At 52.0% G+C, this 20,804-nt stretch overlaps 6 protein-coding genes across 6 annotated transcripts; 4 read left to right on the forward strand and 2 right to left on the reverse strand.

Annotated features, from left to right (window-relative positions):
* The first annotated feature begins 738 nt into the window (after positions 1 to 738).
* BO97DRAFT_471280 (epoxide hydrolase family protein) lies at positions 739 to 2,638 on the forward strand. The gene is made up of 8 exons (XM_025700036.1): positions 739 to 1,101; positions 1,180 to 1,313; positions 1,391 to 1,663; positions 1,735 to 1,743; positions 1,807 to 1,993; positions 2,075 to 2,195; positions 2,253 to 2,408; positions 2,456 to 2,638. The coding sequence occupies exons 1-8, from the start codon at positions 884 to 886 to the stop codon at positions 2,543 to 2,545; spliced, it is 1,188 nt and encodes a 395-aa protein (XP_025550128.1). The 5' UTR covers positions 739 to 883; the 3' UTR covers positions 2,546 to 2,638.
* Positions 2,639 to 7,982: 5,344 nt separating this feature from the next.
* On the forward strand, positions 7,983 to 10,153 carry BO97DRAFT_415480 (putative G1/S-specific cyclin Pcl5; the record flags this gene model as incomplete). The annotated part of the gene is made up of 2 exons (XM_025696394.1): positions 7,983 to 8,415; positions 8,454 to 10,153. The coding sequence occupies 2 exons, from the start codon at positions 7,983 to 7,985 to the stop codon at positions 10,151 to 10,153; spliced, it is 2,133 nt and encodes a 710-aa protein (XP_025550129.1).
* A 1,279-nt stretch (positions 10,154 to 11,432) lies between these two features.
* On the forward strand, positions 11,433 to 12,146 carry BO97DRAFT_311687 (uncharacterized protein; the record flags this gene model as incomplete). Its single annotated transcript, XM_025691228.1, has 1 exon — positions 11,433 to 12,146. A coding segment is annotated over one exon (714 nt), but the record flags the coding sequence as incomplete, so codon positions are not given.
* A 117-nt stretch (positions 12,147 to 12,263) lies between these two features.
* On the reverse strand, positions 12,264 to 13,482 carry BO97DRAFT_109233 (uncharacterized protein). Its single transcript, XM_025689891.1, has 2 exons — positions 13,346 to 13,482; positions 12,264 to 13,288 (listed from the first exon to the last, which is right to left on the reverse strand). The coding sequence occupies exons 1-2, from the start codon at positions 13,355 to 13,357 to the stop codon at positions 12,434 to 12,436; spliced, it is 867 nt and encodes a 288-aa protein (XP_025550131.1). The 5' UTR covers positions 13,358 to 13,482; the 3' UTR covers positions 12,264 to 12,433.
* Positions 13,483 to 15,622: 2,140 nt separating this feature from the next.
* On the reverse strand, positions 15,623 to 18,475 carry BO97DRAFT_444192 (uncharacterized protein). The gene is made up of 2 exons (XM_025698435.1): positions 17,684 to 18,475; positions 15,623 to 17,635 (listed from the first exon to the last, which is right to left on the reverse strand). The coding sequence occupies exons 1-2, from the start codon at positions 18,449 to 18,451 to the stop codon at positions 15,869 to 15,871; spliced, it is 2,535 nt and encodes an 844-aa protein (XP_025550132.1). The 5' UTR covers positions 18,452 to 18,475; the 3' UTR covers positions 15,623 to 15,868.
* Positions 18,476 to 18,740: 265 nt separating this feature from the next.
* BO97DRAFT_109364 (uncharacterized protein) lies at positions 18,741 to 19,532 on the forward strand. The gene has a single exon (XM_025689892.1). The coding sequence runs from the start codon at positions 18,928 to 18,930 to the stop codon at positions 19,489 to 19,491; it is 564 nt and encodes a 187-aa protein (XP_025550133.1). The 5' UTR covers positions 18,741 to 18,927; the 3' UTR covers positions 19,492 to 19,532.
* The last annotated feature ends 1,272 nt before the right edge of the window (positions 19,533 to 20,804 follow it).

The raw sequence follows: 20,804 nt of genomic DNA on the forward strand, positions 1-20,804 counted from the left end.
CTTCGAGGCTAGATGCTCACTGAGTGGCCCTGAACGTGGGATAAGCACACAAGTGCGTGTCCAGAGTGAGTCGACCTTCTGATGTGGATCATGGGGATGGGTGTGGCCTACCTTCCACCGAATCGTACTCTGTTGCCATTGCAGAGCAATCCGGGGGGGTTGCTCCTAAAACCGCAGGGGCGAGATATTCAATTTATAGGATATTGGACGTGAGACTTGTAAGTCTACATGGTATACACAAAACGGTGGAAGAGTCATTTCCCTCCAAGAGGGCAGATTGGATTAGAAAGTAGCTGAGAGTATTAATTTGCCAGCCCCACATATTCGGAACATGTCAATGCCATTCTCTAAGAGAGTCATTCTGGCTCATCTTTGTACTCCATACAGCACGTGCATGCACAGTAAGCAACCAGTGCGTGGTCAAAAACACATACAGAGCAACTCCCGTGCTGCATGTTGAACATGGCAACGATATCATAGTCTCTTCGCAATCATGCAGCAGACCTTCTCAATCGAACATTAGTGAGCTTGCATGCTTCAGACTCCGCTCCACAGTCCTGGAACATCAACGCTCTGGCCACCCCGCTAGGACCGCTGCTGCTTCTTGCCTAAAGCCTAGATCGACCTCATACTATACCAAAGAATGCTAGCGCAACTTACTGACGGCAGCTTCTCTGCACAATAAACTTGATCTGCCAACCCAGGCTTTCAAACGTTCACCGGATCATTAATAATCATGGCAGCAATATCAAGGCGAGATACAAGTGAGTCGACCGACCCCGCAGTTACATCATGCTCTTCCCCTAACAACTGAACATAGTGAAAACAACAATCCCCTCATCCAAGTCCACACATCAATCGCCACATCTGAAGCATTTAAACAATGGCCCTCGCATACGGCGACATCCCGTCCGGGGCAGAGGTCTCCCCCAAGCCTTACCAGCTTCATATCCCGGACGAGCAAGTCGAAGAACTCCTCGTGCTAATTAAGCTCGCGAAAGTGGGCCCACCCACCTACGAGAGCTCGCAAGAAGACCGTAAATACGGCATCACGCGGGACTGGCTGCTCCAGGCGAGACAGACGTGGAAGGAATTCGACTGGTTGGTGCCTTGTCTCCATTCTCCGTCATATTCTGAGATGTGTATGACTAACTACGGGGGTTGATAACTAATGAACAGGCGACCTACAGAGAAGCGCATCAACAGCTTCCCGCAATTCACCTACGATATCGAAGGCATCACCGTTCACTTTGTCGCCCTGTTCTCGAAGAAGGCCGATGCGGTCCCTATTGTCCTGCTTCATGGTTGGCCTGGTGAGGATCCCAATATGCGCAAGCGTGTAGTTGCAGAGATGGCGTGGCATTTTAGGCTCGGTGCTAACCCGTCACAGGGAGTTTCCTTGAGTTTCTACCCCTGCTGTCGCTCCTGAGGGAAAGGTACTCCCCGGAGGAGCTACCGTACCACGTCGTGGTGCCCTCTCTGCCGGGCTTCACGTTGTCTTCGGGACCCCCGCTGGACCGAAACTTCACCGGTGGCGACACGGCCAGGGTCATCGATCGGGTGATGGTCAATCTGGGGTTCAGGGGCGGGTATGTGGCGCAGGGCGGGGATATCGGGTCGTGGATCGGTCGCACCTTGGCTGTTGATCATGGTGCTTGTAAAGGTATGTTTGCTTCCCTTTGTGTTGGGACGTGATAAAAGGGGTAGGGGGTGGTTTGACTGACGGTCGCGCAGCGGTTCATCGTAAGTCGTACTCCGTGTCTCAAGGCTGGTAAACGGGTCCCCCTAACCACACTTACATGCAAGTGAACGCATGCTACATGGACAAGCCGGCCAACGTGCAGGACTCAGCCATCTCGGAATTCGAGAGACAGAACCTCGCGCGGGGCGAGTGGTTCATGACCTACGGTAGCGCGTACGCGTTCGAGCACGGTAGTCGCACCAGCACTATCGGGAACGTTCTGGCGACGAACCCGGTTGCGTTGCTTGCTTGGTGAGTTCCCGGTGCTTCCGGAGCTGTTTCTCGTCCATGCGCCGATTTGGCTAACGCGTTATACCCTGGGTGGGAGGAAAGGATCGGAGAAAAGTACCTCGACTGGGTCGACGAGCCGCTCCCTTTGAACGATATCCTCGAGTCGGTGACGTTGTACTGGCTCACCGAGTCGTTTCCTCGGGCTCTCTACCACTATCGCGAGGTATGTTCTTTCTCTGTTGATCTGGCATCTGACTGAAGTCGCTAACGCCGCCCTCAGAACGTCCCCATGCCCCTGTTCAAGCAAGCCGAGGACCCCAGATGGTATATCCAGAAGCCGTTCGGGTTCTCGTACTTCCCGAAGGAACTCGTCCCGGTGCCGCGCGCTTGGGTCGAAACGACGGGGAACTTGGTGTTCTGGAAGGAGCATGATAAGGTACGTTTCTCTTTCGGGGTGGTTGATGTGGCTAACGCCGTATGAAGGGAGGGCATTTCGCCGCGCTGGAACGGCCTACCGTTCTGCTTGATGATTTGGAGGGTTTCGTGGAGCAAGTGCGGGCTGATATCAAATAGTCCGACAGTATTCCTCCGCGTATGGAAGTCCGAACGTGGACAATCCAGTTAGTTGTCTTCTCTAAGCATAGGAAGAGCCATCCGTATACATACATACCTCTACCTTCATAAGCTCGCTCTACACTCTTTTCATGATAGTAGAAAAGTACTATACCCACCCTAACCTCACCAAACCTGTTACAAATTCACCTCCACGTCCAGTCCCCTTCCCTATAGATCTGACCTCATCCCCCCCCCCCCCCCCCCGCCTTGCCAAGCCAAACGACAGCAAATCTTGAGTAATCCTTACCAATCCAAAGGAAGGAATTTTCCCCCTGTTAAACTCGTACAATTTCCGTTCCTCCGATTGGAGCACCGCAAAAGTCAACTTACCGTAACGATCATCCGTGTGCGCGTGTGCGGCCCACCCCCTCCCCTGTCAAAGACCACATAAACCCGGCATTAGCCTTGCATATTACCTGCATGCTGTCCCGGAAAAGAAATGTAAATGAGGAGAGTAAGGTTTCTTGGTCTGGTCGCGTTGTTCCGGTTGTTTTGGATGGTGGATGGTGGATGGTGGATGGTGAGGTGAGGGGTCGGGTTGTGTTGTACAGTACCTACTTGGTAGGTTATGGGAGGCCTTGGATGGCTTGTTTGTATGATATAGAGTATATGGTAGGAGTATATGGTAGGTTGAGGTGGGATGATGGGGTCGGGGTGTTGATTTACTGTACTATTGTCTCTATTTTGGGAGGAGGTTATGTTTAAGTATGGGAGTATAGGTGGGGGGTTGTCAAGGCCCAAGAGGAAGAGGGATGTTTTCCATCGTTGAATATACTAGCATTGTGAGTGAAACGTAGGATGCTGGTTGTATACTAGCAGTTAGTAAATGGACTTGATGTCTGTACTTCGGCACCGGAGATGCGGGATATATGTTCATAGCTGCCGCTGCCGGACTATAAACAAAGTTCCGGTCTAGAACCAGGCCTGCTGCGTAGCTAATCTATTGCTCTGCCTGCAGTGGGTGCTATATCAGGTTTAATCTGCATCCGACACGGTTGCACATACCCATCCATCATACCTCTATCAAAGTGATCTGGTCGATGCCATCAGGTTATACTACTGTTGTCGGCACTGCGGGGCTGTAGATACCTAAGGCAAAACTCCGATCCCAACTTTGCAGCCTTGTAGCCTTGTAGCCTTAGCCTTAGCCTTAGTCTTGTAGCCCGCCGCTGGCGTCTGCAACCGTTCACCGAACAGTCGAAAATTGCCCCAGACACCCCCCACGTCATTGGGCGGTGCAGCTGTTCCACCCCGTGGCTTCGGTCGCAGGCACCTCAGACGGAGTCCTAGCCTTTTTTAGCGAAGTCTTAGTCAGTTATCTTACGTAGGATAATCCTGAGGCAGTCAGTTACCAATCATTAGATATTGCTTGGGCTTCGGCTCCCCATCCCCTCTTTTTCTTTCTCTCCAGCAGGAACCACTATTCAGTACAGCCACTCACGCCATGACTTGATGTACGGGGCTGTGGGTACGGAAGGTCATGGGGCTTAGTCTTCGTTGTTTTTGACCTAGGACTCTTAGATTCTGCGCTTGAGGAGAGGCTGGCAGTGCAGTTGTACTTGAAGTTGTATACTTAGTCTCAGGGTTAGCCTCATTCCCAGCCTACTTTAGGCAGTACAGTAGGCTGAGTTTCCGAATCAAGCTCTTGGCTAATGATCCATAATGACGACGATGATGATGAAATGGACAGAAAGTATGGGGTAGATTCGAAGGACAGACTAAGAAATTACTAGCACCATCTGACTTGAACCCTTTGGCTTCTCATCCCGGCGTGCGTGGAATACATACTTACTGTTTTGCTTGCTATGCATGCATGCATGCATAGCCGGACGGGCTTCTAGCCTTGTCCTGTCCTAGCCTGTCCTAGCCTGTCCTATCCTATCCGCTCGTTGATGATGCTTTTATTGTCAGAGAGAAAGAAGATGATTAGTGAGGACAAAAGAAAGTTGAGGTTGAGTGAACTTCCGCGGCATCCTGCTGGATGTGTGGTCTTGTCTCTGTCTGTTGTTTTACTTGAGGGTGTTGTGCTAGCCGTAGAGTTGTTCTTTGTTGTTCCATACCCTTTCTGTCTTGCTGGACCGGAATTTAGGGGTCTGCGGATGACGGGTGAGGAGGGATTTCGGATGTTCGGATATAGATCTGTGGTTTGCTGCCTGTCGGTCGCATTCGAAGGATTCCGTTCGATACGAACCCCTAACAGAAGGCTGGAAGGGGGATTGATCAGTCAACCTACTTAGTTAGTAACTAACCCGCCGAAAGGGGCCTGGAGTTGACGGGCGGAGACTTTCGGAGTAAGTGTTGGACCGCCAGGAGAAGAAGAAGCTGGGCTGTTGCTGTTGCCTGGCTGCCTGGGGAAAAACAACGACTACCCCGAGGGAGATTACCTAATCGGACCGACGGCGGGGGGCGGGTTCCACAGCCAGCTCACACTGTTCTTGTTACAGAGGTGGTGCAGTCAGTCGCTAGTAGACATGTGGGACTGGAAAATGAAGACATTCAGCATTATTTGCTTAAGTAACTATGGGTTATACTATGGAGTATGTCGAGTAATGCTCGTGGGTTGACCTGGTCAACAAAGCCACTCGGGAAAAGGAGGATGGTAACTTTAGGGCAATGATCTCGCCATGTCCAGTGTCAGTAGGCGTGTACGTGTCACTGCCTCGCCCGGTTGGTGGTGGCGTGGCTGGCAAATCCATCCGCCGTGGTTGGCGGACCCGTTGTAGTCATCATTAATTCCCGGGTTGTGTGCCTCTGAAGGTTCACCTCCCTTGGGTCACCGACGAATCCGGCAACCTTCCATGCATATATCCGTCTGCTCTTTGGTGGGCGATGACACCGAATGCACAAGGTTGTCGGACATGAACGACTATGCCTATCACAACTTGAGGTGATCCCAACTGGCGAGTTCGGCTCGGTGGGATACCGATACTATGGAGGGTCGAGACGTCAACGCGAGGGCTCGTCGCGTTTTGAATGGACCACTCCAATCTGGTCAGTCGGTTTAGTTATAGCAGTTCATCGCTTACTTGGTGCTGGAGGTCGTGCTGCTGGATGCAGGGTGGTAGCCGATATCGCTCGTTCTGCGAGGGTTGCCTTTCTTGCCGACAAGGTAGGACAACAGTCATCGTCATAAGCACCTAAATCGTGGAGCGGACTGATAGAGAAGGACGGAGATGATTGATAGCTAGCCAATACGCTAGTTCGCGATAGGTAGTACTCGCAGTGAGTACTCCGTAGTCTAGTTAGTCTATCAATCAGGATAAGGCTCTTTGGCTGGGTTTGTTATCGTTGCAGGATGACTCCACCCGGTCGGAGAAATTGGGGTTGGGTAGTTAGTTATGTCGAATGTTGATACCACCCACCCGGATTTCACAATCTCACAAACATGGATGGATGAATGGATGAAATCCAGAAAGTGCCGGGTTGGGGAGATGGGGTCGGAATAGGTTTGTTCTACCCATGGTCATCCTTCCTTTGATCGAAGCAAAGGAAGGGTAATCGAAGAGGGGTCGCCGATGATGAATCCAGGATACCTACGGAGTAGTTTAAAGCATCGTTGATGGTCAGCCAAGTATGAAGCATGAGATAAGAATGCAGGATGGATAACTAAAGCAATATCAGTTGTTGGTTAGTTAGTTAGTTGGTTACTCAATTATTTATCAGTATCAAACAGGCAAATAAGCATCAGCATCAGTAATAGTACTTGTAAGTAGTAGTATGCCCAAACTGTTCGGGCGTTGAGAATAGTCTCTAAGGCTGGGATGAAGAAATGAAGAGTCATCAGTCAACTTCCTCGATATCCGCTCCCGTCCAGTTCCCGATCCCCCTTCTACTCCGGCCTTCCCACTCTCTCTCTCTCTCTTATTCATCTTCTCTCCCTCCCTCCCTCTTCCTTCTCCTTTCCCATTTTCTTATCTCCTCTCTCTTCCTTTCCCCTTTGATCCTCCCTCCCCATCCAGCCTTCTGGTGTAGTGTGTCAAACGGTAGAAAAAGAGTGAGACCAAAAGTTTGCCATTTCTTTTTCTTCTTCTGTACACTTTTCCCTTTTCGCTTGCTTGATTTCCCCATTGTTCTCCCTCTCCGCTCTTAATCCTTTTTTCTTGCCTGCCCTGAAGAAAAGCGGTTCCTCTCCCCCCCAGCGAGTCCCGCCACTGTTGCCACTCTTGCCCGCGGTGAGTAACCACGCTTTCCACTTCCATTTTTAATCTTCTTGTCTTTCATCTTCCCCCTGCCAAAAAAAAAAAAGTGTGCCATTTGCCTCCCTGCCTGATTTCAGGTTGCCATCTCAACCTGAATCATCCACTATCCTTTTTAGTCTGGCAACTGGATCGCCCCCCCCCAAAGTTTAGTCACTATTATCTATCTCCGCCCGTCGCCGCCTCCATAGTCAGTCACCGGACAGGAGAAAGCCTTCTTCGGTTCCTCTGCCTAGTGAGATCCGGAGTAAGAGTCATAAACCATTTAACCCACACCCACTCACGCACACACCACGCCTCCCAAAGAAAGATATTCTTTACTTATCTGACTAAATCGTTGCTGACTCGATTCGTTTTCGCCTTCAGCCTTCTACCCTATTTGAGCCTCACCCCAACTACACTCTTCGCCGCGCTACGCTCTCATCCCGATAGACCGTTGACTGCCTGAACAAGCGCCGCTGCTTGTTTGTGTCAGTTCGCCGTTCTATCGGCCCTTGATATACCACCCCTCTTACCTCAAGATGTACCCTGTTGTTTCGAAATCTTTTGTTCCGATCACCCGTGTTGCTGCTTCCCTGGTCTCAGATATCCGAATCTTTGGCAAGATCGCTTCTATCTAAAGTGCTCTTTACATACCGCATCTGTCACCTGAAAGATCACGTTGTCATCCGACGTGTCTCTTTGTCGCGCAACATTCGGCTTGATCTCTCCGGAACTCTACACCCGGTGATCGGAACAGTAGACAGTGAATAACTTCCTTGACACGTTACTCACTGCCTACTTAACTTTCGTCTTTCCTACCCAACCTCGCCTCCTCCTCGCCCTCTTCAACTTCAACCATCTATCCACGGAACCCCGTGTATTGAATGGTTCTTCTCGCCTACTCCTGACTCACACCTTATTCACTCTTCAACTCATACCACACTGGCGATCCGTCGCTACTAAGGGTTTGCCGTCGCCTGCTCCATAAAAGACGGCTTCTTGTCCTACGGCTACTCGTTTACGGTCTTCTGCATAACGGTTATTTGATAATCCCGGTACACACACGAAACGCACTCTTCTTGGCCTTCTCCGCGGCTCCTCGCTTGAGAAGTCTAGCATCAGGTTGCCAGCCTTCTGGATGACCATTTGAGGTACTTCGAATCTTTTTCTCTTTGTTAAAAGTATTCAAGGTCTCTCGACTGGACATCATCCCGGATATGTCAGGGATTGACGTTTTGGGTTTGAAGGATCCAAACCCGAACTTTCAAATCAGAGCTGCCTATGCGCACCCCTACGCATCGTCGGCCTCTTCCTCCGCCTCCTCCTCCACCTCTTCCGTCTTCTCGCTGGATGGCGTGTCCGCCCAAAGCTCGGTCTCCTCTGCCGCCACCCTGCCGGTGGACGTGATCTGGGAACATGAGGGGGAATACCAGGCTGGAGGAAGGGGCCTCGTCGCGGTGGGCGCGCGTGGTGGCTTGAGGGGAAACGTTCCCCGAGCGACGGAGTCGACTGTGGTCCCGCCCGAGTTACGTAAGCATCCCCGGCGGACCAACAGTGCGACTCAGGCCAACGGCGCATCTTGCACGCGGCCTCCGCCCTGTCTTTTGAGGCAGTCGGAGCGGAAGGTCAACTTCGTCGATAACCTTGTCGGTAAGTCCTGGGAGAGTCCTGAACATGATGGTCGGAAGTATCGGAGCTAAGAACCACCCTTGAAGATACCGCGTCGCAGATCGTCGAGGCCATCTGGCCCTTATCCGCCGTGTCGCTCCGGAGTGATTCGACGACTGGGTGCAAAGGCGTGCTGCCCCTCCGCACTTTCATCCAAGAGACACTCCGTCGCTCGCGCACGAGCTACAGCACGTTGCAGGTGGCGTTGTACTACTTGATCAAGATCAAGTCGCACGTGCCCAACCACGATTTGACGCAAGACCAGATCCGCGGCAAGTCTGCGTGCCGGGCCATGCAATGCGGGCGACGCATGTTTTTGGCGGCCTTGATTCTCGCCTCGAAATACCTTCAGGACCGCAACTACTCCGCGCGCGCCTGGAGCAAGATCTCCGGCTTGAACACCGCCGAAATCAACCAGAACGAGCTGATGTTCCTCGAAGCCGTGAGCTGGAGACTTCACATCCCTGAGTCGCTCTTCCAGCGGTGGACGGACATTGTGCTGCGTTTTACCCCGGGCGCAAGTAGTCTGCCCGCTGACGATGGCCACTGCTGGCGGACGATCATCCCCAAGCTCACCCCGGAGCTGGACGACTTTGACGCCAGCCCTGTGACGCCTTCCAGCATGGGAACCTACGATACTCGCTCCGTGGCCGAGTCGCCTTCCCCTCGGGGCACCTCGATCCGTAGGGTCTTGCCCCGGCTTCCTACGCATGACTCCATCACTCTACCCCCATTGGCTTTGGAATCGATGGTCCAACGCGAGAACTCTCTGCCGTCTCTTCCTCCCATGCCGCAGCCCCAGATGCTGCCGACGCCCCAGTTGACACCCCAGTCGAGCATCGCCTCCACTCCTGCAGTGAGTGCTGGCGGTATTGCTGCACACCGGCGGTATATGCAAACTGCTATGTCGCAGGCACAGAGTATGTGCACGGCGCGGTCTGTCTACGACCAGCGGCCGCCGCTATCGCTTTGTCCTAAGGCTAGCACGTTTGACGGTTACCCCAGCCTGGTACGCCGGTCTTCCCTGGCTCGCTCGGCTTCGTCCACCTCGTCTCCGGACTCGATGGTGTCGGACGTGTCGTCTCTGTCCTCGCAGTCCTCGCGGTCGTCCTCTATGTCGTCGTGCTCCTCGGTCACTGGGGCTTCGTCCTTGCCTCCTCTGGCGGTGCAAGCTACGCTCCGATGCACTGGCAACTCCTGGAAGGAGGGTCGGAAGAACCTGACTATTGTGTCTCCTCCCGATGAAACTTCGCTTGGTCATATCTACAGCTCGCCCGAGAGCTACACTGGTCCCATCGGCCAGGCCCCGGATCTCTCCGGTTACTCGCTGGAGAACCCGATCGATCTGACGTCTACGCATGAGGCGGCTCAAAGCCTGTGTGAGCTGTCTGGGGCCACTGCCCGTCCGCACCAACCCCTGAGCCAAGGGCGCAAGCGCGGTCGCACCGGATCGGAGGACATGTTGCTGCAGGGTCAAGTGCGTCAGCTGGCCAAGGCTAGTGCACGGGCTGACGGGTCTGTGCTACATGACGGCACTCTTGCGGATCTGTTCATGCGATCTGGGCCCGGCGCATCGCAGTCACTCTCCTTGTCGCAGTTGCACGCTTTGCACCAGCAGGCACCGCTGTCCGGCCCCGCCGGGATGAAACGCGCGTGCTGCGGTAGCGAAGCTCGCAAGGTTGCACTTCACCCAAGCATGCGGGCAGACTACTTGGGATAATTTTTACCTCTACTTTACTTTCTGCCCCACCCTGGGGAAATTCTTTACAAATCAGCTATTGCCTAATATTGCGATTGCTTTATGATCTCGTCGAACGAGTCCCTCTTTGTGATGTACTCGCAGCACGCAGCGGAAGACGCATTCTGGGAAGGGAAAAGTTTTGTGCGAACTTTTTTCATTCGTGTGCGTTAAGGGGAAAACAAAAGTCATCGTCTTTGTAAATACCCTCCGACTGGTTTGACTCTGCTTTGTGTTTGGCTGCGCTGACGCAGTCTGTTGTACGATGTATGCTTGGGGAGGTCTTCGTCTGCACGCTTTACTTCTTGTTCACATTTATAACCATCTACTATCGATCTTTGCCATTTGTTTTCTGAGGGACTGGAGTGATGGGACGGGTTGGGTTTCATTTGTTTTTGCGTTGGCTGCTTGTGGGTACACATCATCATGTCGGGAGGGGTTCCATTTACCATGACCCTGCGGAGTTGGGGGGGTACTCGATACTCTTTGATAGTTAGAAGGATAAGCCGATTGGCTTATGTGAGATAACCAATATATGTTATCATGGAATTTTCGTTCCTTTGTCTACTTCTTCTGTGTACTGGAATCGCCTGATTCGCGGTTGCCACGAAATCACTCGGTAGATCCGGATGCAGATTGTCAGGTGATGGGTCGTATGACTCACCGCCAGTATGATTGTGGAAGTGGAGGAGTGAGGGAACGGTCAGGCGGGATTTTGACTCTGGGTCAGGGGCGTTGCAAGATGCCTTGGTTCACCGGGCGGGTTGCCACTAGTGACTCATGAACAAACTGAGGCGTCGTTAGCCTGGAGCCTGAGGCAGGTGTGCGGAAGGGCCCGGCTCCGGCAGCGCGATCGGACGAGGCCGGAGTGCAATTGACCGGTCACGGGGTAGACCTGTGGGTTACTTTCAGGGCTTAGCGTGATCAGATAAGATCAGATGGTCTTCCCCTCACTTTGCACCTCGGTTGGGTGTTTCTGTTTCTTCCTTTTTATTCTAGACAACTTCCCCGTCAGGTCTGATACAGCGCAGCAGGAAGCATACCGCGAAGGATGGCACCCAAAGCGAGGACCCTCATCTCTGCCCTCGCTCTTTGGAGTGTCTGTGTCAGCGCGACCCCAGTCCAGGAACCACCGCACCAACTCGTGCTAGACCACGACACTGCCACCACCGCCGGAGACAACCTCTACCTCAACCCATCACTCTCAGACCCAGAAGAAGAAGAAGAAGCCCCCACCCTCGAAGATGAGCAATTCAGCCTACCAAGCTGGTTCGAATCCACGCTGCTAGCCCGCCGCCTCCTCGCGCTCTCCCCAACGGGCACGGCCTCCACAATCTTCCCCTCGCCCTTACCCAAGCACAGCCGTACGCCCGGGGAAGTAGCAGGCCACTCGATAAGTCTAACGGAGTACGTGTCCGACTGCGAGTCCGCCTTAACCCACCCCGGAGGCGAGGGTGAGCGTGAGGGTGAGCGTGACTACGGCCACGGCAACCCGATCTTCCTAGCCCTCAACATAGCAACAACCTTCCGCAACACCGCGTCGGGCTCGAACCTCTCGCTGTCCCTCAACTGGTGGGACCACCTCAACGCCACGCGGCCCATCTTCCCCGGGTTTCCGTTGAGTGCGGCGGGGTTACCCCGCGTTACGCTCCTGGGGGACATCGAGGTGTTGGATTTTGGGGAGTTCGATGAGGGGGCGGAGGGGCGCGTGCGGGAGTGTTATCTGTCTGTGCATCCGGATGCGGAGGCGTGGTTGCCGCATCGGCGCGGGTCGCCGCATGCGAGTTTCTGGGCGCGGTTGAATGTGCGGCAGGTTTATTGGGTCGGGGGGTTTGGCGGGGTGCAGCGGATTGGGTGGGTTAATACTTCTGTTTATTCGGGGGTGAACTTTTGGGATGATGGGGGGTTTGGGCATCATGGTGATCATGGGGAGTGGGATACGAGGGGGTGGGGGGCTGTGAGGCTTCCTGGTGAATCGGATTGATATCCCTTTCAGTTCCTGAAAGGGGAGGAGGGGTCCGGGGGAATCCCCCGGACTCCTTCTATACTCTGTATGGGATTGGGGTGGCCAGGAAGCTGAAGGAAAGGGGGGTCCGGGGGTTCTCCCCCGGCTATCTCTCTTTATACTTTGTATGGGATTGAGGGTTACCAGGAAGCTGGAAGAAAGGGGGGTTCGGGGGTTCTCCCCCGGAACGTCTTATAGTACCAGTGTATTGGTTTGGGTTTATCTTATTGAATTGGATTGCAAGGAAGGGTATAGAACTACTTCTTAACTAGACTAGAAAGCCCATGCACAACGCAAAGCAGGTACTTGCGGTCGGGCACGACGACGATCTCGTGTTTCTTGGTGCGCAGCCGCAGCAGCCGGACCTCGTCGCTGTCTGCATCTGCGTCTGCGTCTGCGTCTGGGTCGGGGCCCTCGTCGTCGCGGTCTGCGTCGCCTCGCTCGGAGGGGAGCGCTGAGTGGTGCGGAGCTGCGCCCGCTGTCGGTGTGTGTGTTGTGTGTGAGGAGGGGGTGCTGCCGCTGAGGACGGCGCTGAGCTCTGCTGCGCTGGTTACGTAGGCGAAGATGTGGGCGGCGAGGGTTTCGGCGGGGGTGGGGGTGTATTTTTCTTCTGTTTCTTTTTTCGGGGTGGGTGATGTGGGGGTTGGTGTGGGAGAGAGGGTTATTTCTGGTGGTGGTGCTGCTGCTGATGGTGCTGCTGCTGCTGGTGGTGGTGCTGCTGGTGCTGGGTCGGTTGTTGTGGTTGGTGCGGTGGTGGGTGAGGTTGGGGTTTGGGTTGGGTCTTCGCTGGTTTCTGGTTCTGATGTTGGTGCTGGTGCGGAGGGGGTTTCTGTCGGGGGTGTGAGGGTCTCCGGGTCGGGCGCGCTGGCGGTATTAGAGGTGTCCTGCGCTGAGTTCGTGTTGGTATGGGTGCTGGCAGTCGCGGGAGCAGCGGTGGAAGCAGTAGAGGTGGCCGGTCTGCTGGCGCGACGGCCGGGCGTCGGCGAGGCATACAGCCCCGTGCTCTGGATGATGGAGCCGTCTTTGCGCGAGAGGATGAAGGTGGACTGCACGCCGGGGCGCGAGGTCAGGTGCGACAGGAGGGCGGTGACGTGGTGTGGGATCTGAGGAGCCTGCATTTCAGTTAGGACATGACTAGAGACAGGGTGTTGGGTAGGGTGTAGACGTACGGTGGTCGCCATTTTGGTGGTTGCGCTTCGAGGGCAGGGTGTAGGTTATAGGTTGTAGGTGGTTGAAGATGGGCTGGGAAGCTGCTAGTTCGATGGCATGCCACGTGAGTTCTGGTCAGTCACGACCTCAATCCTGGAGGGGAAAGCTGCGGTGTTGTCGAGCTGGTTGTTTTGGCGGTGTTGGTGTTTGTTTGCGATCGGTTTAGATGCTGAGTCAGCAGGGGTAACGTAATCGGTAAGCGAGTCGGCCACGTAAGCGAGTCGGCCACCGCAGTCTTGGCAAGCAGCCGGTTATGCCACCCATATCAGAATTTTGATTTACATACAAAAAATGCAGTATTCTTAAATGTTTATATAGCTGTTTAAACGCCTGCAATTGTGCTTAATTCTTTCTTGTTAAATATCTTGTATGTGTATATCTAAGAACACCATATATGCTGTAGTAAGACGGTGCGCGGCGGTGAGGTTAATTTTCTATAAGCTCTGTATTATTGGCTGTTTTCTCTGCAGCCTAGACATTTGTAAAGATTTCACGGGCTTTCTGGATTATAAAGCTATTTAGACTATCTATTTAATGCTGATTCCGCCTCTGCTTGGTATTCTTCCTCTTAACAGCTATATAGAGTTAGTGGTTCTTAAGTTCTAAAAGGGCTGCTCGGTTTAAGGCTATCTCTGCACCTTTAATAATATATAATAAGGTAGTTTGTATGGGTAAAGCCGGAGGATTAGGGTGTTAAAGTAATTAAGATATTGATAACTCGTATTTCTTAAATTACTTCAAATTCCTAGGTGTTTTAGTAATAGTTGAAATAGTTTTTTAGCTACTTAGCCGGCTCTCCTTCCTGTAGAAAATAAAGTTATCTAGAATCTTGCTTGGATTAAAAGGAATAATTCCGGAAGTCTTAAAGATACTTTGTATATTTGTGGATTTAAATACTTAAATATAGGTGTCTGGATAGATATCAAGAAAATTAATTTTATTAATATAGTAATATCCGGTTCGAATAAGGTATTTAATCCGGCAGCTGTATATTTACTTTAATGGCGAGAATACAGCCACATCTAAAGGCTGGTAGAGATGAGAAGAATTAGCCGGCATGTATACTAGAATAATATTATTCTTATAGTATATATTATTAAATTAAGGTATTAAATGGGAGTTATGTCTGTTAAGGATAAGGAGGTTATATTGGCCAGTTCTTCAGTTCTTAATATAAGGAATAAAGTGTTTCTTAAGCTAGTGTTTACTAATTTCTTGATTAATCTACCTATTTGGTGATATTGTAATACGCTATAAAGAGGATAGATTATCTTTATATTATGCCTGTATATAGGTCTTTGCTTTTAATATTATATATACTAGTAATGCCTATCCTGTGGTATTAATACACTTAATTAAAGTTATTTATTCGCGGTTTCCAGGCTGTATAAAGAAAGGTCTTTTATGGTAGAATAAATATATTACCACTTTGGCTGCAGCCACCAAATTTATAGCAAAGCCGGTTTTATTAAAGTTGTAGATATCTGTATCTGTAATTATATATATAGCGACGGTGGTTTATATATGTTGAAACCAGGCCTGTATAATCTCAGGATTCTTATACTTTATATATTTATAACTGATTTAATATATAAACTGAGACTTTAAGAAATTATAATACTGAGAAATGAAGTTATATACCTATTTTTTATTCACTGAATTAGTTGATTTTTTACTGTGTTTTTGTATTAAGATTAATGCTATATTATATATATAAAATTACCTTAGCGGTGCGCCACGTTGATTTAGTAATATAATTTATTTAATAAGTGATTCCTCTTCTAAAGGAGTTAGTTTATAGTAATTAACGTGTGTTTTCTTGCGGTATGTGATGCTATTTAAATAATCTTGAAGAGTTAAATACAGAACTTTAAAAGTATCTGCAGCCTTGTGAATTGAGTGAATTTAATCTTTTTTTATAGTCTTAACTACGAGGCAGAGCCTGTCTTCTTGTTTTACTGAAACTTTTGATGATCGAGGCATTTTTGGTGGAGAAATTGATGTCTGTATACAGGCAGTTTTGTGGGCGTGGTGGTGGTTGATGGGGTGGCCGACTCGCTTACGTGGCCGACTTGCTTACCGATTACGTTAGTTAGTTCGCTCTCGAGCCAACTATTTACTAGTTAATCCTACTGGTATGGCCTTCAACTACTATGTATGTCCTCTAGCACTTTTACACGAAAAATCCAAACAATGGCACACCAGATGCATTCATCAAATGAACATACACGAAAGAACGCAGCAACAAAGTGGTATCGTAGGAACACAAACACAAACACAAAAGAGATATCCAAAGAATGACAGCCCGGCTGGTCGGGTACAGTTGGGCCGCGAGCAACAACAGTAAAAATAATCACAAGGAAAGATTAATGGCAGTGGCAGACTAAGCAGTCTCATAGATCGTGCAGCAATCCCAGCCCACAATATCAGCCCACAATCACTGGACACAGCCCCGAACGCAGCCAATACAGCCCGAACTCTCACTAAGTCTCCGACTTGTCCGACGTCCAGCCCAAGTCAAAGTCCTCGATCATATCCTCCAATTCGCGCACATTGGCACTATCGTCCGTCGCATAGCTGCCGCGTCGACTCGACTCGGGACTCGCAATCCAGCTCTCCGGGTGAAAAGGCGGCTTCCTGGTCCTCGGGTACGGCTTCCTTTGTTTCGTTGACACAGACGTACTGGTTTCCGAGGAGAACGACCTCCCCGTGTTTGGTGTCGCGGTCGCCGGGGGTGTCATCAAGCCGCCCAGCACACCCTCCAGACTTTGCCTCGTGTCGACATCCAACGCAGCCAGAAGCGCGGCTTGCAGGATCTTGTTCTGTCGCTCGAGGTGGGTGATGCGCTCCTCAAGAGCGTGGATGATTTGAGATGACTGTCTGGTGCTCCGAGACTCCTGCGACTGATTGGTGCTCTGGGAATAGTGGGAGTCCGGGGAGTAGCCCTCCAAGCCCTGCGGTCGATAATCCCTGGGAGTCAGCGGGACCTTGTGTGTCGAGAGCGACTTCTTCGATAGGCGAGTCCTGTGTGCTGCTTGCTCTCTGAATGTAAGAGGGGTCGGTCTCGAACGTCGACGCCGACCTGTCGTGGGACGAGTCCGTTTACTGGCACCGGTGCAGTCGTCGTCAGACGATGGTAGCGGCGACTCAGAGCGAACCTTGAGGCTCTTCTCTTTGGCCAGTCGCTCTTGAGTGCTAGTGCTGCGTACGCTGCCGCTTCTCTGTATTCCAGTTGCTTTGCTCAGCTTCGACGGCGGGGCGTCTTCAGGTAGGGCGGATTCCAACTTCTTTGACGAAGAAGAGAACTGTCGACCAGCCGTCAGACCAGCGGAGTGTCTCGCTGGGTTCATTGGCGGGGGAGAGCGCGGTGGCGGCGAGGGGGGCTCTGAAGCCACAATTCGTTGGTACCGCGTGTTGCTGTCCTGACGGTGCTCGTCACTACTTTTGCGAGCACCGGGACCATCGTCACCATCTTGAGACCTCTGAAGTTCTGGTGTCAAAGCACCGGAAGGCTGCTCTTCCTCTTCATTCCCCTCTTGAGGAGGCTCCAGCCCTTTGAGAAAGAGGCGTCCTGCAGTTACATCGCGCTGCTTCTGAGCCATGACCCTTTCCGCACGGTTTGGACCCATCCGCACTAGAGAAGTTGGCTTGAGTGTAGTTGTTTCCGTCGCCGATTCGCTGTTCATCTCAACTGTCGACCGTTTAGCGTCAAGCATGAGCCTTGTGGAGGACGCAGGCCGGGCGGCCGCGGCCCGCTCATGGACAGTAACAGAAGGACCCAGCTCGGGCAAGGATGGCAAGGGTCTCATAGGGGCTGGAAGGGGAAATGCATCGATGGCGCACATTGGCAAGGAGGAAGGCCGACGACAGTTTTTCTTCGGCGGCTCACTCTTTGAACTGTCCGCGGCTGCTTTCTCTTCCGGCTCACCCGATGTCTCCTTGTTCGGCTCGCTCGCAGTCGGGTTAGATTGCTCTTCTTTAGGCGCAGAGTCTGCTTTCGATTTAGTGCATTCACCCCCCGGCTCAGCCATAGCCCGGTCTCCCGGCGCGGGAGGGAGAGATCCGTTCGGTGCGGGTGGACGTCCGGTTGATATGCGCCACGCGCCTTTACTCGAGACTCCCGAAGGCATTGTGTCGGGAAACAACTTCAATGATGGAGGTGGAGTCTGCTTGTGCTGTGTAGCTCGTCCGGATGCAGAGGCCTTGGATTTTGTGCTGGAACGGCGAGAGTCGTCCTTTGTAGGTTCGGGCTATCGAAGGTCAGCTTGTCTTAGAAATGATATCTGCTTCTCACGCACCTTGTCTCGATCCACCGTTCTCCCTTCGCCTGAATTCTCTACCACACAAGAAACAGACTCTTCTGTATCCGGCCCGCTGGCCGGACTGTCTCCTTCTTCTATAGATTCCATACGGCGAGGGCTCTTATCTAGTGGCGCGTGCGGTGAGTTATTCTGACTTTCATTCGCGCTCAAGACACCCTCAGCAACCTCAACTGGCCGATAAGGCGGCGGGTCAATATCATCCGGCTGCACTGGAAATGACACCGCCGCTTCCACCAGCGACGTCAATCCCCGGAGATCCCGCGAGGATGGATGGCTGGCTCCGGTGCCCCTTTTGTCACTCTTCTCCAACGGGTCACTCAACCAGGGCTGGCCAATACTTTCGACGTCTCTGCGGGAGCTGGACTTGAAGCTGAGGTTCGAAATGGACCGGGACGAGGAACGGCTCGAGTCCAAGCTCTTTTTGTGCGATGATCGCTTGGTGGGCGCCACCTTGGGCGACAGGGCAACATGCGTCGGCAGGAATCCACCCTCCTGCAGCGCCATGAGCTGACGCGCCGTCTCTTCAGCTTTTGATCTGGGGTCGAGGTTCTTCCTCGGGCGTTGGGCCAGCTGCCGGAGACGTCTCTGCCCGGCGCGGAAAATATCGCGAGCCCCTGTCGTCGACTGCGGGCCCCCGCCTGGGGTCTCAATATACTTCAGAAAGTCGGTCATCTGGTCACTCTTCGAATCGGTGGGGACTAGGGTCGGGGTGTCGTCCCGGAGTTCTTGTGAGAGGGCAGACATGGCGCAGCGTCCCGTGCGGGAGGTGTTGGAACTGGGTCGGCAGGTTGGGACAATCGGGCTCGGTGCCACTAAGTTGTCATATGACTTAGTCCTCCGTTGCATGGGGTCCGCAGCTGGCGACCAGCTGCTCGATCGGCCTCAATTCTTGCACAGAGATCGGGCGCGGTTAACATTAGACATGGTAGGGTGGCGATATCAATGAGCGAGATGATGACGATGATTATGCAATGACAAACAATTGCAATGGAGAAGTGAAAGGTGAAGTCAACGCAGGATTTCTGTCATCAACACGCGACTGCGGACTACCGACAAGGCTGACTGTGTAATGAGCGTGTGGAACAGAAGAGCAAAGGGAGAGAATAGAATGCAACTAAGATCGTGCACGGGATTAGTATATACAGCTGACCCAATCGAAACCGACCCCGGAGCGGCGCAGAGTGTTCTCCCAGGAGAAAGATAAAAAGAAAAACGACCAGATGACCCCAGGGACGAGGTTCCCTCGAGTTTATGAAGGGACCTCGAGGGATCTCGAGGAGCTGTCAGGCCCTTGCTGGACTGCAGCCGGGGGGATCCTTCCCAGGATCTGTAGGCCAGTGCGGAATTGCGATGAATGGTCGAATGAGGAGCTTGCCCTCGTTCCCGATAGCTTGCGAGATAGAGTTGGATCTAGACAGTTCAGTTGCTATTCGATGGAGCCCAGGGTGGCCAGCCAGGCACCTCAGGTAGGGAGGGGAGAAGCGAGCCAGCAAGCAAGGCCGATGTGGAGTCATAATTGGCAGGGGCAAGTAGCCAACAAGAGATGTCAAGGTGGAAGAAAAGAAAAAAAAGTAAAAATAACTCGAAGGAGGAAAGCGATCGAGTCCGTGCCAGACGACTATTTGCTGGGCTGGATGGACCCTGTCATCATCGTCGACAGGATGGGCGCGCATCTTTTCTTTTCTTATGCAGCGAAGGAAGGGACGGTCAGTCAAGCTTTGAATCGCCTAGAATCAATGATCAGTCAATCAGCCCTTGGATTGATGTTGGTTGGTCTCGTGTGACTTCATTATTGCCGCGTCGCGTCTACTTCGCTTCTTTCTCTCCCTTCCAACTGTAGGAACCGTTGAGCACACGCAAGGGATATCACGGGATGGCAGCATCGTTCGGTTCCATATTCAGGGGTATCCAATGGAGAGAGAGCATGAGCGAATGAAGAGTCGGTACCCAACATTCGAGGGATGATGGTAGTGGATGTGAGGTGTCAGCCCCGTAACGATCCCATCGGTGTTTGTTCGATAAGTACGGAGTAGTTGGAAGAGTTGAGTTGTTGACAAATGGGGATTTAGTGGCCGATCGGAGCGGATAGCATTTCTTCTAGTTGTGAGACACATGCACAGACCGACAGCACCTACCAGTAGCTTGGTTTGTCCTTGGTTGACAGGTCATATTGACAAAATTCAAGACCTATGCATCCTTCCTTCCCTCCCTCCTGGACTATTCCTCTCCAGCTCTTCCTAACGATGGTGGTGGTGGTTGGTTGGACAAAAAATTAGCCCTTACCGAGTCTAAATCTATCAAGCCGGCAGCATGCCGCAACAACATCAATGGGAAGAAACCTCAATAGTTCCAACACAGAAACACCAAGGAACTGTGGGTGGTCGATCTAAGTCTAGAGGGGAAGTGAAAGCAAACAATTGATCCACCATACGAGGTGAGGTGGTCATCGGATTAGTCCACAGAAAAGTCCACAGAATCAAGTATACAGCATGTGTTAAATCATCGACTCCACCCTCGCAGTCTTTTCAATGCATACAATTCAATCGATACTCCTCTTTCCAAACCAGCTCTAGCAAAACAGAACCCAGTAAAGAGTTCAATTACAGCAGTTCAAGCAGAGGAAATAAAAAAAAAATTCAGGCAGACGCAGCAGCAATGGAGAAAAAAAGAAACCCTCCCTCCCCTCCCAAACTAACGCCACGACTCCCTTGCAGCTGATAGTTCATGCACCTCTCCCTTCCCTTTTTTCCTTCCTGTTATTCTCTCTTTGTCCCAATCCCAGTCCCAGCAGCAGCAGCAATTCTCCGATCATGGAAGCATCATCCCCCTCTTCTGAGACAGCACTTGCATAACCGACAATGCTCCATCCAACTGTCAAACTGGTCGATCGTTGACGTCTACAGTATCCTCAGCAATGCCAATGCAATAACTGCACAGTACTCCAGTCGAAACCTGAATATTGTTTTGAGTTTGGAATAGAGAACAGTGACTAACTGGCTTGTTTGACAACCGAATTGCTCGATCGAAGATCCGTGCAGACAGAAATTGCCACGGCGTCCAACAGGGGGGAAGTGAGATGATTCATCCTTCCAGATCG

Source organism: Aspergillus homomorphus, assembly GCF_003184865.1.
Source record: "Aspergillus homomorphus CBS 101889 unplaced genomic scaffold BO97scaffold_25, whole genome shotgun sequence".
NCBI lineage: Eukaryota > Fungi > Ascomycota > Eurotiomycetes > Eurotiales > Aspergillaceae > Aspergillus > Aspergillus homomorphus.